At 33.3% G+C, this 18,179-nt stretch overlaps 2 protein-coding genes across 2 annotated transcripts in view; both read left to right on the top strand.

Moving 5' to 3' along the window:
* LOC129755141 (adipokinetic hormone/corazonin-related peptide receptor variant I-like) overlaps positions 1 to 18,179 on the top strand; it is a 294,680-nt gene that overhangs the window by 34,924 nt on the left and 241,577 nt on the right. The window lies entirely within an intron of this gene.
* On the top strand, positions 13,898 to 14,643 carry LOC129755142 (uncharacterized). Its single transcript, XM_055751495.1, has 3 exons — positions 13,898 to 14,038; positions 14,113 to 14,282; positions 14,422 to 14,643. The coding sequence occupies exons 1-3, from the start codon at positions 14,006 to 14,008 to the stop codon at positions 14,579 to 14,581; spliced, it is 363 nt and encodes a 120-aa protein (XP_055607470.1). The 5' UTR covers positions 13,898 to 14,005; the 3' UTR covers positions 14,582 to 14,643.

The following is an 18,179-nucleotide window of genomic DNA, read 5'->3' as shown; positions in this document are numbered from 1 at the left end:
AAAATGACAAAAATGACAAAAATGACAAAAATGACAAAAATGACAAAAATGACAAAAATGACAAAAATGACAAAAATGACAAAAATGACAAAAATGACAAAAATGACAAAAATGATAACAATGACAAAAATGACAAAAATGACAAAAATGACAAAAATGACAAAAATGACAAAAATGACAAAAATTACAAAATTACAAAATTTACAGAAATGACAAAAGTTACAAACATTACAAAAATGACAAAAATAACAAAAATGACAAAAATTGACGAAAATTTACGAAAATTGACGAAAATTGATCAAAATTGACGAATTTTAAATATTTAAATGTTCGTGTACTCTGTTCACAAGTTAAAGTTACAGTATGCTGATTTTCATTCCGCAAATCACTGCTCTCTTCAAGAGTCAACAACTAGACAACTCATTCGATTACCGTTCCTAGTATATTATTATAGAGAAAATAGTGGACTTCTTTTTTTCAATTCAAGCTAACAATTACTTCAATCAAAATCCAACCTATTGATTAAATATTTTCACTCTTCCCAACAGCGGGAATCTGATGTGGAAGAAAAAATATGCCGCAAGGTGAATATTTTATTCACAAACGTTAGTCATCAAAACAGAAACCTGGAAAGCATCAAAAACACATCGATCTACAATACTGCCGCTCATAGCAAGTCCGTCCCATTTGCGTTTTTGTTGAAGTGAGAAAAATGGCATTGAAAAATCGTAAAAAGTCCAACGCTAATTCGGCACTTGAATGCGTTTTTTTTATCAAAGTAATCAACTGCTACGGCTAATGAAAGATTTTCGCTTTATAAGGATTATTTTTTTGTTTTGATTCTGTTGAAAATTATTTGCTGGGCCCTTATGGCTGTGGGACCGACTTGCGATGATTTATGCCATATGGGACCGACTTGCGATCATTTGTTCAATGGGACAAAATTTCTTGAGGTTTTTTTCGATGTTCATCAGAACAAAGTACTAAAGTTTTCTCTTGAAACTACAGATGAAACTAAAGTGTTTCCAGCGATAAACTGAAAAATGATGAAAACGCAAATGGGACGGACTTGCTATGAGCGGCAGAATAGCTTTCTTCAGTACGTCGTGTAGGTGGATTATTGATGACAGCTTAAAAACTGATTAAATATTCATCAAATTGGTATTTCCGTCGTGTTTGGGGTGCGTCATTTAAAATTTTAATTTTAGAAATATAAATGATTTTCATTAGCTTTAGCTCCTAAATTGCAGAGCAGAGTCTAGGATATTATGCTTGCAGAATAAAAGAAGTTTAGAGCACTGAATGAAATTGGTGCAAATCCCACGAAAATCGAACCAATCAAAGTTTGTGCTTTCTTCAGCAGAAAGTTTTCTACCTAGCAATTTTTCAGTTTTGCGAAGTTTGGAAAAAGTACGTTAGGTGGATGGATTTGCGCTTCAATTGATATTTCTGTTTTGTATCACAATAAGAAAAAAGACACTCGAAAAACCAACCACCAACGACACACCAAAAACCACCATAATCAACATTGGATTCTCTATCATTTGCAAAAAAGTAAGGGTCATTAGAAATTAAGAGTTATCAGATGCCATGATTTTGCAAAAACTATTTCATCAGAACATTTCAATGCTCTAAAATCAATAATTTTCTTCTTAAAATAATATTTCTTAAAATTAGACGGAAATTTTGTCAGTGTTGCTAGTTTCTTTTCATGAAAAAATGAAATACTCTGTTAGGGGCGTTATAACTATTTTCTCGTTTGTACTACCGCTTTGTCGTTTTCGACCAAACTGTAGCCAGAGAATTTGCATTGCGTGAGTACAAAATATTCGATAAAAAAAAAAACATTATCCGAACAAAGTTTTGCGTTTTTTTCATAAAAAAAATTTCTAATCAAAACCCAAATCTCATTTTAAAATTCTGCAAAAACGCTGTCATTCGTTTTGACCATAAAGGAAACTTTTTAGACTACAGAGTTTTTGAAATTCAAAAATAGTTGCAATACGATCCACCCTATTGTACATCCCAAGTAACACAGATTAAGCCAACTAGCATTAAGAAGCATTTATTATGGTTTTATTATGGCATTTTATGTGCAGCTGGTTTTATGACGGTTTCATTACAGTCATAAAAAAACGGTAGTTTTGAAAACGTTGATAAGGCTTTTACTAAACATACTCTTTTAATTGTTTTGAAAGAGTTATGAATGCTCTGTTAAAACTAAAATAAATCACAAACATAGAAGTTTGGCTCCAAGCTTTCTTTTGCATATTTTATAATAGCAATCTGTGTTTGATTATCATATCGTCATAAAACTTAGTGACAGTTCTCGATCAAGATGTCAAAAAAGGACACGCTCAGATAAGATTGCACAATTTGAATTAGAATTCCTATTTTTACACATTTTTGATAAGTTATGTGTGTTGGTTTTGAGTTATAATGAAAAATATATAAAAATCTAATCATTGGAAGTGGTATGATTACCACTACAATATGAGTATTGAGTGAAAAGGTCCAACTATTGGGAAAAAAAATTGTTGCTTGACGCCATCATTATTCGAAAATGGCGGCTTCTGCTTTTATTTTCAAAATTGTAAATTACTGAAATTCTAATGGAACAATCACAATATGGGTAGGGTAAGTGAGCCTTAACTTGGCATGCTCCTTATCTTGGCATGCCAAAATGCATTTTGGTGATTTACATGTCAAACATATGCCTAAAAATAAAAAAAATCAAACAAAAGAAAATCGCATATGTCAACATTCTGCATAGCATTTGTCCACAACTGAATCCAACTAACTGCGTAATAATTTTTTTTTCTTATAACAAACTGCAAATAAAATTATGATCTTCGGAAAAATCTGAAATGAATCTACCTTGCTAGTGTATCTGCCATCTTCGGATTGATTTTAAAAACACACTTCCTTATGAAAAAATCACTAAAAATACCGTTGTTTACAGCAAAACATGCTGGAAAATATAAAATTATAACCTACTCCAAACAACGTACATTTTCTATCAAGAATTGAAGAAAATATAAATAAATTTTTGGCCTTATCTTGGCATGAAATTCCACTAATTGAAGTTTGTTTGTATGTGTGAGAACGACATCAGCAGGCAGTCGGCAGCCGGCAGCCATTTGCCGGCCTTTGGTGCACAGAGGTTTGGAAGTTGGAATGCCGGTCGAAAGTAAAAATAATGATTGAAATAACTTTAAAAAAAACCATGAATGTGTTTTGGACTTTAATAAATTTATTTATCTCTCAAGCGTATTTTGCATTTAGTTGGAATTACAATGCTACAATTTGAGCTGCCCTTTTGGGTAAATTTCAAGAACTTTTCTAGTCAATAAAATGAGCCTGAAACCAGCCGGATCCAGATCCGAATCGATATCTTGGATTTCAATATTGAAGTTACTATATCTATACCCAAAAAATCCACATTTGAGAATAAGGTTCAACGAATTTTGATTTCATTTTATTTATGCTGAAGCTGAAAATTTGCTGCATATGTGTCGCTTTGTAAGGAATGGTTACCTACAAAGTTCAAATTATGACACTCTGAATATTACGTTTATATAAAAAAAATTGCATTACAATGTTGCAGTGTTCGGCATCGCTAACTGAAAAATAAGCGCCGCTAGTTAAATAGCTAACTCCTTCAAAGTTAGCGATCGCTAATTAAATACGCTAAATGTGCCAAAAAAGTTATCGCTTTAAGCTTAAAGCGCTAATCGCTAACTGTTGAACAACATTAGGACGGAACAAATATCAAATTCTTCTTTTGCAAAGCCCTTCCCCCCTTTGATTTTTTCAACTTCCCAAGCAGAAATCAATAAAGTTTCATTCCGATAAATTCGATAAATTAATCGAATTTTTTTACACGTAGCAAATCATAACTGTCAAAGATAGGAATTTTCTTAACAAATACCAGAGCAAAAAACAGAATGGGAAATTTTGGTTAAATATTTACTTGATTTATCGGTTTTGTGTAAAGTAGATAGTATGCAATTTTGTTGCAAATAATCTTTTGTGCATTTCATTCCATTTTTTGCATTATTATTACATTATCCTCATTTGAAATCTTTAACCTGTTTTCCCCTTTTTTGAACTTGCAGGAGCATTTTCACACGTTTTTTCAATTTTTAAATGTTAATAGTTCATTGTAGCCTTCGTTTTAAGTAAACGAACACACAATGAACTATTAACAACTCACTGTCAATTTATTCTATGGTGATTTTATCTTACTTTTATATGAACTGATCTGTAAAATCTTTAAAAAATTGTATTGCGAAAAGAGAATATATCAACCACTTTAAAACAAAAGCTGATCAAGGGATGTTCAAAATAGTTTTATATTGTTTAACATCCTTTATTGTTATCTTCTTCTGTAAATGTTGCGTACTTAAAGAGGGGAAAAATGACACTAAATACAACTTTCCTCTAAATTCAGTACGCATTCCTCCAATGAATCCAATTAAGCAATCAGAATGATGCCCAATGTCACCTCAACTTGATTAATGGCAAAAAGTTCATTATATCTAAATATAATTATTCGAGAGATTGAAACAAATATATGGGAGTTAGCGGTCTTCAATTAGCGGAACAAAAAAATAGCGAAACTTTTTAATTCGCTAGATCAATCAAAACTTAGCGGCAAAATTAAACCGTTAACAAAAAGTTAGCGGACTAACTAGCGATTAGCGGATTAGCGCTTTTGTGCCGAACACTGCAATGTTGAAATAATATTTTATTAGGAGCTTGAACCTTTATTGTTTTCAATTTCATGTGATCAAAAATAATATTTTGACCAAGTTTGTTTTAGATTATGGATCACTGTGCATCACCAGAGGTGACGACGTTTGTTTTCCGTAGGAAAGGAATATGCAAAGGAAGCGCTGCCGAGTTTGAGTGATGATTTTGCATGAGTGCGAGTGAGATGCAGCTTGAATTTCACCCAGCTTTTGAATTTGCTGTTCGCTTCCATTGCCTATAGCTCCCAAACGAACGAGTGAGATGCAGGCTGGCTGGAGTTAGCGAAAGTTTGTCTTGTTTTGCTATCCGAGTGTACACATACGATTGCTAGAAAATTCCTAAGGGCGACATTTCAAATATGCATGATTCATTGAATCGTTCGCTTACTTGAGTTTTAGCTTTAGCTTGCTTCTTGCTCGGTCATAATGGTTTTTAAATGTCTCTCCTCGTTTTATGGGAGTGGAATAAAAAAAAATTATGAACATTCACTATCGTATGTTAACTTCAATGGAAACAGATCTATCATGATTGCATGTTGAAAAAATGAACGAATTATTTGTTTCCTTGGTTTATAAGCATATTTATGTTTACCAATGCAATACTTTGAAACCTACTAGTTTTAGATTATCATTCTTATAATAGAAATTTTAAATACACCATAAACTGAAATAAACAAGTCAAAAAAATTTTACGTAAAATTATAATTCTGCACGCAAATATCAATTCTAAAAATTGATTGCCATTAGGTTCTTCCGACTTTTTGAAAAAAAAAAATACAGAACATTGTTTTGATTCCTTCCAGGATATTATCAACGAATTCGTGGGGGCTGTTGTTGTATTAGTGAGGCAAGTTTTTTCTAGAGACGGCCAATTTAAGGAAATAATACAGGGCCACAATTCGGAACGGGGCTACAATAAGGAGCATTTCAATCAATAGTTTGATCAGATTTATTTCAAATTATCCACAACTTTAAAGCAAGGAAACATTTTTACTGCATTTCAGGCTAGTAAGCAATCATATTTGTCGGAGGACTTTTGAAGGTTCATATTACAGGAAGACTACAATCGTGGGAAATCTAGTCAACCATGCCTTAGGGGCCAAGTTCGGGTACATTTACCCTATTAGGTAAAATGGCTAAAAAGGTAGAAGTCGAATTGCGCTATCTGACGCTACCTTGAATTCCAAGATGGCGGCTACCACTCAACTTGAAAATACTATAAAGGACTGAAAATCGCATAAAACCCTAACAATCTGGGAATTAGTTGAAACGGATCAACTAGTAGAAGTCAAAGGCGTCCGATTGACTCTAATTTTTTTTTTAATCACTGAAAAAACGCATAAAACTCCCACAGTATGGATATTAGTCAAAAGGGCTTAACGAGTACAAGTCAAATTTCAATAGCGGACGCAATTTTGAAACCCAATATGGCGTCTTCCGCTAAACTTTGAAATGCTGTGAATCACTGGAAATCAAATGAAACCCCACAATATGAAAATTGAGAGAAATAGCTTAACTAGTAAAAAGCGAATTTTGCCATCCGTCGCCATCATGAAATCCAAGAAGGTGGCTTCTACAGCATTTTAAAGTTTAGTGAAAGCCGCAATCTTCGATTTTAAGATGGCGTCAGATAGCGATATTCGACTTCTTCTAGTGTAACCCTTTCATCTAACACCAATACTGTGAGGGTTTCATGCGATTTTGAGTCATTTACAGCATTTTACGGTTTAGCCAAAACCGCCATTTTAGATTTCTAAATGGCGTCAGACAACGAAATTCGACTTCAACTCATGCACAGCAAAAATCATTCCCTGTAAAATTACGCAAATGTTCTGTAACAAAAAGGAGCAGGACATTTCCCGTAATTTTACAGGTCGAAAACATGATTTCGTGACATTTAATTTTTAAGTAGTGTACAACTTTTTTACAGGACACTTTCGGTAATAATAAATGAATCTTCGTTAACTTTCAAGGAAAATAATTTAAAATTACAGGTTTTGTTAATTACAGCTGATTTATTTTAAAGGTTGCAGTTTTCTGTGACACGTAATAGTCAAAATTTGGTTCTGTGTGGTTTCATTCATGATCATTCACAACCATCCCATATTTATTTCATTCAAAATTCCTATCCTCATTTACTGTACTAATGATTAACAACTCAGAAATGAGGAACTCATCTTAAGCGTGTAATTGGTTGGCTTGCGAGAGGAACGTCAAAATTTAGCTATTTATATGGCTCTCTAAAGCCTTTATAAAATTAGTTAGCCATATGTCTGATTATAATAAAGCTATTTAGCATTGAATTGACTAACGCCATGTTGATTGCACAATCGAAATGCAAAAAAATGACGCCATGTTGATGGATTCACTATGTCAAGAATTGGAAAATATTTTTTCAGGCTTATTTTCAATCAGTTCCATTGTGTTTGCGACGTCATTATTACAACTATGTATCTATTTAGAAAAATGTTTCTCGCGCATTTTTTTTAATTTTCCCATCAAAATAAGTAGGGGAGAGTGGGGTATCGTGGGCCATGGGGAAACGTGGGCCACTTTTAATATCTCAGATGTATGTTGAGATAAAAATCTCAAACCAACTGTCATCGTCGTCGCTTTGCGTGAGCATATATTCCTATATGTTGTTGACTGAAATACGCATCATATGCTTCTTTTGTTTATCAAGCTAAAAAAAGTTGGAAAAATTTACTTACATAGTTAAAAAAACTCCCGCTAATTTCATCAATGGGGAACCTAAAGTGCATAACAAAAATATGCTCATACGCTTATGATCTCAGTTTTGTCATGATTTTTTACGTGGATAAGGAATTTTTGATGAAACATCAATAAGTCACAATAATGCAACCAATTTGCAAATCATAGCTTGTGGGGAATCGTGGGCCACACATCTTGAATCACCTATATTTTTATGTTTTTAAACACATTCAGAACTTAAAATACGTTTTCCTATCTGTAAAATTGTCTTATGCCAAATGAAAGTTATGAAGAATATTTTGTCCATCCTATATGAGAAATTTTGCCAAAACGTTCGCAAGCCAGGTTTTGAAATCTATGCGATCATACACAGCTCTCTTTTTTATTTCATCATCTGAAATTGCTTTAAAATAACGAAATGAATTAGGAAATCACAGTTTTGGGTCAACTCATGAACTTTGCATATTATTTGGTCAATTTGGATTTGGTGGCCCACGATTCCCCACCATTTTTCAAAATCCAAAAAATATAGCTTTTTTTCAAACAGTCAGAATTTGGGGAAAATAACTTATTAAAAATTTCAAGAAAATTCCTTATGATATCTTGAAAATGTAGAAAACCATACCATTTATTATTTTCATTTTATCTTTTATAATAAAGAAGTTATGGAACAACGAAAAAAAGTGGCCCATGATTCCCCACTCTCCCATATTTTATTAAAATTTCCCTATTCTAATGTTTCATTTTAAGATACTATTTCATACACATTTTTCCTAAAATCTTGACCAGCACGTTTTATGAAAGCTTTATAAAACCTTTGGTGACCAAAATTTTATCGAAGCATAAAAATTTGGTCATGTTGACGTTAGACGATAGACAAATAGCCAGATTTCAGCATTTTTATAAGAGTTCTGGTGCGCTTTAGCATTTTATGAAGATTAATACAATAGTCCTAACGATGTTTTGCTGACTATAATAAAGCTAAAATTGTTGTTTGGGGTGTGCTTCTGAACACTTTCTTTCAATTTTATGATTCATTTTAAACAATTCTGTACAGAAAATCGTTACAATTTTCTCAATAAGGATAAGTGGTACAAAAAGAGAGGGAAAAGTGGCTATGAGAGTTGTAGTTTTTTTTATTAAAAGAATCTAGTAACATGGTTCTGCATAATTTCTTTCATAATTTGTTCCAGGGTGACTTAGTTTTGAATCCTCAAATTCGAATACTGAATTTTGATTTGAAAATTTGAATTCTAAATTTTACGACGTCCACATTCAAACTAAACACTTTTACGTCATAAGTTGTGAGTCCCATTTATGATGGTCCATATTCTTCAATGTGCATGATAATAAAAATTTGAATGCTCACTTCGTCAAAGAATATCAGGATGCTTGTCTTTCCGATGTTGTGGGTTCCCACAAAACACGACTGTCGCACACTGATCAATAAGCCTCTGTTCATTTTAGTTGAAAGACGCAGACGTTGCTGAATGTAAATTTCCAGCTTTTGTCATGTGAAATTTTATTTATATCCAGTGGTTTGTGTATGATTAGGATCCATCCTTGGGGTATTCTGAGACGTGACACCCCGTTAGAAAAACAGCCTGTTCCGTAAAACTTCAAATAATAGTTTTTTTTAGAAAAATTTCAAAAAGTTTCCAAACTAACTTTCAGTTGATATTTCCTGAGATTTACATTCTAAATGTTTGTTTTTGACTGATAATCAACTTCGAATGTACTGTTTACTTTTCTGTTTTGAATGGAAAGGAGAAAGTTGTTTGGTAATGTTCTTCATTGAGTGATAATCATCACTTCAAAATGGTACATGAGGAAAATTTCCAACCAGAGAGGTCCATTATGCCGGAATACCCTTGAGCTTTTCCCGTTAAACGTTTCTCAAACTACACTGTGTTGGGGTGCGGCGAAGGCTGTTCGTATCCGCAGACAGGAAGGCCACGTTTCCATCGTCATTGCATTCACTTCCCACCGAGATGTTGTCGTTGCAGTCGTTCCGGTTGGAGCACAGGTTCTTTTTACGTTCGCATGATTTTTTCCCTATCATCTTCTTTTTCTCAATACTCCCGCCAATACTTCTACCAGGAAGATCAGGCGGACTTACTTTTTTTTCATTCAACCTTCACCATACTTTGGAAATATTCCGCAGAAGGTCCCGTCCCGGCTATGTGATGTTTGGCATCTCGTGCGCCATTTATGTAAAGAGCCCACGTGTCAACTTTTCGCTGTATAATTCCACTCACTGAGACACGGGGAAACTTTTGGTTGACTTGACTTGGTCTGTATCTATCAACATTTGTCGGAAAATGGCAAACTGTCAAAAGAACGGTATGGAGCGAAGAAACTCTCCATCTAAATTTCTAACTTTCAATGTTGTTGCGGAAAAACGCGAGGCGAGGCGAGGGTGTTGGTTCAATCATTTTGGTAAGTAAATGGATTACCGCGACTCCCGAGAAGTCGGGAAATTTTGTCGGGACCACTCACGGTTGCTCCGGGATGAATAAGGAAGGAATGGAGGGAAAACACTCTCATCTCTATTGAGTGTTTTTGTTTTGATGGAATAAACACCTAATAACTGGAAACACACAATCTGATATCGTGATTTCGTTATCGCTTACCATTGACTTTATACCTGCTGTGGGGATTTCGAGGAAACGTTATTAAAGCAAAATATGACGGGATGTTTCATTTGAAATGATTGATGGTGTTTATCCGAGTCACTTGCGCAAAGCATTCTGTTCAAAACGGAAACGCAAAAGTTTATGTCATTTTAGCCATGTAAACTTCAATTGACTTTAAAACGATTATATTTGAAGGTTCTTGCGATTTGACTTTTGACGTTCTTTTTTCTATCTTGATCCTTTTGGTTTTCTACGTCTACATTTACCGTAAAACGGGGTAGGATTGATCACTTTTTTCAATATTTCTCAATAATTTTTTCTGTTAAGGGGTATGTGACATGTTTCATATTTTTAAAACCACTACTGAATTCCTATGAACGTAAAATATGGTTGCAGAAATGTATTAGAATACGTTTAATTTTATTTATAAATCGAATTCGCCTTTGTTCAGAATTTGATGCTTTGGGGTAACATTGATCAGTCTCTATTTTGACGGATTTAATGAGTTTTCTTGATCATAAAGGATACAAAACACCTTCATGATATTTACAAATGCTAGTAAATTGATAAACTAAAGCAGTTCGGATCAAACTCAAATTATATAAAAATAATCATGAAACTCTTCAAAATTAAACACAACCCTTTCGGTGGCTCAAAGATACCTAATTTGTAACTTTTGGTCCAGTGAATTCTGAGATATACAATGCTGACTTTCGGTGTTTTTTGGTTTAGTTTTCTTCGTGGTTAAAAAAAAACAAAACATCGTGATCCTTAAATTAAAGGGCTAAATTTTTTTTAACATTACTTATAAAACTTAAACTAAAAAAAATGAAGTTTTGCCTTCTATCAATTCCCATTTTATTTTTTCCTCCAAACTTTACCGTTTTATAAGGTTTCTAGCCTTTAGTCTTAAACCAGCTTACTCTTGAAAAATGTCCTCATTTTTCAAATATCAAAAATTAACCTCAAAATTCAACAAAAACTGTACATTTACCAAGGAAAAAGTTGAATTCGGACATAAATCACCTGCTGATTCGAAACGCTTTGATTTCATCAGGCAGGGTGTTTATTTGTGAGTCAATTTCAAGATTTTGAAATTACCTTTTTACTTACATTTGAAATCTTCAAAAACAAACCAAGTTTTTCCCAATTTGAAACTCACTTCATAAATTTTTAAACATTGAACAATTTTTGGAGATATTCTAACTCTCGATTTAGTTATTGATGATTATGTGGAAAAATGTTATATTGATCAAAGTTACCCCGTTCGTATACTTTAGAATTTCTTTAAATTTATGTTTTTGGTGTTGAGTTTTTCTATGTGGTTTTAACACCATTTAAGAACATATAAACGTATTTATGGTGTTTATCTAAATTATATCGGCTGTTATAGCAAGAACTTAAAGGTAATGTTGTTCCAAAAAAGCCGCTCGATTTTAGCACATGTGCCAAAATCGAATGTTGCCAAAATCGGAAAGGGTCTATATGGCAAAAAAGTCGTTATCAAAAGTATTATACGACTATCTTCGATCTAATTGGAGTATGGTTGCTGATATTGATCAAAAATCGACTTTCTAGGACTAGTTGGTTTTCCGAAAAAGGCTATTTTCCATAAAGTCGATTTTTGACCAAATTTTTTTTCGAGATAACACCAGATCTCGACGTTTTATGCATTTTTAAGTCATTTGGCACCCTTAAATCAAGTCCGATTGAGCTGAAATTTTGCACTGGTCAGTCTTTTGGGCCAATCTAAAAAATTTATATGGTTCGTTTTCAATATTCGATACTAAATGTTTTCTTATAGGGGAGATAAGGGCATGACGAGCACCCAGGGCATAATAAGCACTCCTTTTTCCTACAAAAGTACGTATTTTCTTAAACAAATTTTTATAAGGATTTGTTTCGTACTACCTATAGTATTTTTCACCGAAAAAAGAAATATCCTTATCTGCTTTACAGAAATATAAAATAATAACCAGCTAGGTTCTCAAGTGACGAAAATATTATAATTTTTGAGCACCACCAAATAAGCTTTTATGACCTTTAATCATCTTGTTTCTCATTGTTTCTCAAATTTCACCTGCATAAATTTTTTTATTTTTCACTTTAATCAATATTAAAACGCGTTTTTACTTAAATTTGTTGACCTGGGGCGAACAGAGCACATTTAATCAGTGCAAGATGAGCGTTTTCTGCCGTATAATCTAGCAGCGAATTCAACTCGATGAAGTCAATTGAATTAAAGAGCTACAGCTTGACTTGTTCCATCTGTCGATTTGGCCTATTGGTAAGGTGTCGGAGAGGTAATCAGTAGACTCGAGTTCGATTCCTGTTCGAGGGGATTTTTTTTACATATACCATTCATGATTGATTTTTTTGATTGTTACATTATACCAGATATACTTAAACCGATATACACCACTTAACGAGAAATCGGGAGACACGAATAGCGCTATCTGGCGACAGAAATGGAAGTATTACACTGTTAATTTTTTCGGGGGTTTGATGCCAGAGATGCCAGGTGTCCTGATTTTTCAACTGAGAATCGCAATAAGTGTGGCGTAGCATATCGAAAAGGCGGAAAGTGAAATGATAACTTTTTGAATAAATATAAATTATTAACACCGCAAATTCTTACAATTCTCAAAACGTTATCCAAATCTTTAAACATCGTGGTTTTGATATGACAATTGATTTGGCGCAAAGTTAAAAAAAAAAGAAAGAATGAAAAGTGAATGTTATTAGACTCAAAAACGTTTTAGGTCAAGCATTCGTAATAAATGACTAATTTATTATGACTTCATAAATATCTTAAAAAAATTTGAATAGGCCCTGCCGAATTTGGGTTATGATTTTCCATTAGTGCAAATGGGATGCAGCTAAAATTTCTTCCAACTTATGACAGATCTTACGGGTTTTGCTTAATGAGAGAAAGAATAACTTTTCGATTCCATCGTCCATTACGACATCCACGATAAAATCTGCCAGCACAGATTTTAGACTTTTGTCATAGCATGCATTGAGAGTTTCCTCGAGCACTTAACGAGTAAACAAGCAAACTAGATTTTCTCAATCAAATATTTGCGCCTTTTAAGTTCCTTTAAATCGAATTCCACTAAATTCATTTTATTTTGTCTTTATTTTGAGTTTTAACAACATTTTTTTTGTATTTCGTGTGCTAGGGTATTGGCAAAAAAGTACGTTAATATGTTGATCAAAGCAAAGCTACAATTTATGAATATGTCATAAAAAACGGAAAATAAAAATAAGCGGTAGCTTAATAAACATAAACAAATTTTAGCTCAGAGACAAAAATTAAATATTGATAAGTTTATAAAAAAATGGAATTTTCAAAATGAAGTAACAAAAAAAGAATATCAATAATAACTCAATAATTGGTTTCAATTAGGAAGAACAAAACAATTCTGTTGCAAACTTTTGTCTCTTTAAATAAAAAAAACAATTTGTGCCCTTTCAAAGTGTGAATCTGGAGCTGTCAAAATGCTGATCAGGGATGCCGTCCGAACATCCCGAATAGCAAAGACCATGGTTTTAGAATAACCGAACAGTGATTTTCAATTTAACAATAAACTTCATCGTAGTATCTAAATATCTGTCAACCGCATTTAATTATGAAACCACCATAAGTTTTAAAGTCACCGTGAATTATATCGTTAGTTCAAAATATTTCATAGTTGCTGAAAATGGCAGAAACGCGGTCTCACAATAATTTTCTTGCGATTATTATCGTTACAGTGTACTTCATGGTAAAATGAAAATCCAAACCAAAACGAACAATGGTAAACTTTACCTTTTTTTACACATTCTCAATTGATCGTGTAGAGATTTGTTTTTGGATGCGCGCCATTTTTGAAGTAAAATTTTGCGAGCAAGTTTTTTTTTATGGCGAGCAGTTATAACAAAATATCTTGGATGGTGAGTATCCATTTAAACTAATAATATTTTTCCAAGCTGTATTTTTTAATGTACTTTTTTATTCTATTTTTCAGATGCTGTTTCACGGTTCCGGTTACAGGCAGGCTCTTGAAAAGACTTCCGGTAGACGGCACTTCCCTCGGATATGGCACAGAAAAACGAGCCTTCGGAAATGTACTATGTCCTTAAGTCTACATGGAGGACGATCTCGCGAAGGATCCTGTTCTACTGGCGAGTGTCTGTCGTAAGTATTATGTCCAATTTTTCTCATCAGAGTCAGCAAAATTTTGCGTAATTCGTTCCTTGCGAATGAAATAAAACTCAACATTTTTACGGAAAATTGTTTCGATTTGTTCAACTAATCACTCGTTTTTGGTTTTTAGACTGCTGTACGTACCCAGGCAACCTGAAAAGTGGCTGCCCGATCCACCAAGACAGAAACCAATTTGGATCCTGAACCATTTGCAGCAGGTCGGAGCTGTGCTGAATAAAGAACGGGATCGAAGTGCAAGCATTAATAAAATGGTTAAAAATGAAAAGTGAGAAAAATTTGTTAAACGAAAAAAAAGTTGTGAAAATTTTTATAACATCAATATTATGTATTATTTAGAATTTTTTTTATGAACAAGTGACTCACAATTATTGAATCAAAATTAACATGTTTGTTTAAGTTATTCCTTGTTTCAAGGAATATTATTCCTGATTGATCGTGCTTTGTAATAAACGTAACCAAGTTTTCAAAAGCACGACTAATCATGAATAACATTCCTTGAGACGAGTGATAGCTTTAGCAAAATTTCCCAATCCATCCCAGTATGAAATTTTCATGGTAAACCATGAAATTGTACAGTAAAAACAATGCTTACATACCATTGAATAACCTTGATTTCCATCTTCGTGAAAACAATGTAAATTATCTGATTTTCATGATTTTACCATGAAAAACTGGAAGCTGTTTTAACCATGAACTTAATATTTTTGGACTTCCCAATGTATGGAAAATCGCCATTTTTTTCATGGTCACGCTGCATAACAATACCCCTTTTTCATGGTTATTTTCGTCAAAACGATGAAATGTATGGTTGAAAACTATGAATTTCAATGTGCATTCACGGTTTCGAGGACGATAATAATTATAGTGAAAACCGTATAATTTATGGTTTGTGAATATGGAATTCATGGTTTTTTCACCGTACTTTTCTATTCGGGATGTTATCATCTCCTTTTACTTTCTCCGAAATTCAACAACGAAAATATCTATGTTTAGCATTTTCTAATAGAAATGAATTTATTCTGCATTTTGAAATCAGAAAAAAAACCAAGATTGTTTTTTCCGCATGCTATTTTATCTGTTGTCCTTAGCGAGTGAGCTAGCGGGTGCCTTTTTGATATTCGGATTTTTGTGTTGAATTCGAGCACCTCGGCAAATATTTTTTAACGTTTGTTATTTGTAGCTTGATAATGAATCATTTGTGAAGAAAAGTGGACATTTTGAAGGTTCTGTTGCAGAAAAAATTACATTTTTGTTGTGTGCGGCCATTGGTACACTTGATTTTTGGTGATTCTATCGCCGCGCACGGAAAGTTTTCTAGTATTTATCAGTAGTTGAACGTATAGAAGTTCTTCGAGAAGTTAACAAAGGTTAAATAAAATTAACAGGCAGGCTTTCCAATCAATATTTTCCATCATAAAACCAGCTGAAAAAACACCATTTTTAGAAACAATATCAGAAGAAACGATTGAATGAATAAAAATTGAATAATGAAAATTGCTACAAAGTGCTTGATTCACTAAAATTTTTATGGTGCATGAATAGAAATAGACAATTCCATTTATTACTGGCATCCCTGATCAAGTCAAGTCAGGAATACACGCTATTCACAAGTTAGACGAATTTCTCGATTAAGTGCTTCCATTTTGTCCGCTAGAGGATGCTGATGGTGTCGCCTTCTCATTATATGAGGAAAACAAGTGTGGTGAATATTGATTTCTATTATATTTGATTATACGGCTAGTAGCATCATCCATCAAACAAAACACCAGAAACATAATGTATGAGCATGTGTTAATTCTTTGAATTTTACAAACAGACCTAGATTATTTTGTTACTGCTTTGTTTGATGAATCTCCGCCTCACCGTTTAGTGCAAAATTCATCGATCATGAATGATAAGTGAAAAAAAAATCACCTTGACGAGGAATTGAACTCGAGTCTACTGATTACCTCTCCGACACCTTACCAATAGGCCAAATCGACAGATGAAAGCTGTATCTCTATTATTCAGTTGACTTCATCGAGTTGAATTCGCTGCTAGGTTTTCCGGCAGAAAATGCTCATTTTGCCCCGAAAAATGGTGCTTATACTGTCCCAGGGGGGGGTCCCTACAATGACTAGTTTTCAACTTTCGGCAAAAAATTTGAAAATGCATTTTTGAACGTTTTTATCTACTTTTTCAAGTTTCAACCAATTAGGCAATATACTATTTGAGTGTCTGAACACGAAACAATTATGTAATTCATATATTATAGTTGTTCTCTATGGTTAAATAAGCGTTTTCCTTACGGTGGCAATTATGCCCTGATCTCTCCTACACTAATTAGTTTGATCCTTGAAATTCGAGCATAGTCAAATAAAATATTTTTTTGTTTATTTAATTTAAAAGAAAAAAAGATAAGATAAAAAATGAAATGTTCATGTTTAGAGAATCACTCAATTCGCAAATCACAAATTCGCAATTCAATATGAGATTGTTGTTATGATAAAATAATTTGAGAATAGTCGATTGGGAATGATAAACTCAAATCAGGATATTCACTTCAGTAGAAGATAATTTTAAAGCAGAAGTACCCCAGAATTGTGTATATTGTAATGTAGGATAAGCATTCCAGTTTTTTTTAATCGAACATGCTTTCAAACCAAAAGTGGGAAAGTAAAGTTAACCACAGTCTGGGTTGATTGCTAGAATATTGTAAAAAAAGTATTTTTCTGGATTTTTAACCGGAAGAGAAGAACATTTAATCTTCATCAGTAGAATACAAACATTAGCATTAATAAAAAAAAAATCACAATTCAGATTCGTATCAAAATGTAGCTTTCAAAGATAATATTTTTTTTCAGCCAGGTTTATCAACATGGTTTTTTGGAAGTTTAAAAACGAGCTGAACTCTGATGACGTGTTTCGATTAAAAAAAATTTAAGTGCTTTTCCTCATTTTCATTTTTTTTAAGATGAAAAACTCGTAATCATCGCCCAAAATTTACCGGGTTTGAAAAAAATTGTCCTGATTTGCTTAGCTCACAATACGCGGGAGAAATTCTGCAATTCTTACTTCTGGCGGCCCCCATTTACATAAATTAAGGAGTGTATTCGAAAAAAAATGCAACACTTTGTTTTGTGAATAACTTCAGAAGGCATGAATGAAAATTGATGAAATTTTCAGCGAAGCTACTTAGCATTGTATTGTGTTTGTGTGCAAAATTTGGTGATAATCTGTCAAGTCGTTTTTGAGAACGCGTCCAATACTGAAACTAGTTGACAATTTTTTTTGAGAAAATCCAGGAAAATCCCAGTTGGAGACCCTAAAACAGTTGGAAATCAACTATTGCACCAAAGTTTATATGGTAAATTGTTCAAGGAGTGCTAGAGGGTAAATGGGAAATTTTTCTGACTGGTTTGTCTAGCTAACTTATAAACAGGCCTGACTTCTTTTCTACAAGATATAAATGCTGCCCTCAGGTAAAATAAAAAAAATATGGTGGTCAAACCGTGCGCAAAATATTTAGACCGCTGGTGAGGAGATATGTTGATAAAAAAAATCGTAATGGACAGCAAAACGAACTCTTTAGCGGCGCTTGGCAGGTTTTCAGCCAAAAACTTTTCTTTTAAAAGTCTTGCCGGTATTTTTCGGAGTTAACCAAGGAGAAAAAAAATGAAAAATTCGATGTCTGGTAATTGAGGAGGCTGACGATCTGTGGAAGCTGCAAATCGGTCAATGTTTCATAACGATTGACACGATGTATAATTAAAAAAACAAAGAAAACTGTCTTTGAATGCGACAGTTTTTCTTGCATAGCGCTTCAAAAAGTCCTGCAAAGTTTATAGGGGAAAACTGTACAAGACGTACCAGCGGAGTAAGATGGCC

Source organism: Uranotaenia lowii, chromosome 3, assembly GCF_029784155.1.
Source record: "Uranotaenia lowii strain MFRU-FL chromosome 3, ASM2978415v1, whole genome shotgun sequence".
In the NCBI taxonomy this organism is placed as follows: domain Eukaryota; kingdom Metazoa; phylum Arthropoda; class Insecta; order Diptera; family Culicidae; genus Uranotaenia; species Uranotaenia lowii.
Note: the sequence above shows the minus strand (reverse complement) of the source record. Positions and strands in the feature narration are given on the sequence as shown.

Excerpts from the sequence above, each read along its gene's own strand:
- LOC129755142 (XM_055751495.1), top strand. The coding sequence starts at position 14,006 with ATGGCGAGCAGTTATAACAAAATATCTTGGATG. Across the intron at positions 14,039-14,112 it reads ATAACAAAATATCTTGGATG|ATGCTGTTTCACGGTTCCGG; the intron begins GTGAGTATCCAT and ends TCTATTTTTCAG. Across the intron at positions 14,283-14,421 it reads TCTACTGGCGAGTGTCTGTC|ACTGCTGTACGTACCCAGGC; the intron begins GTAAGTATTATG and ends TTTGGTTTTTAG.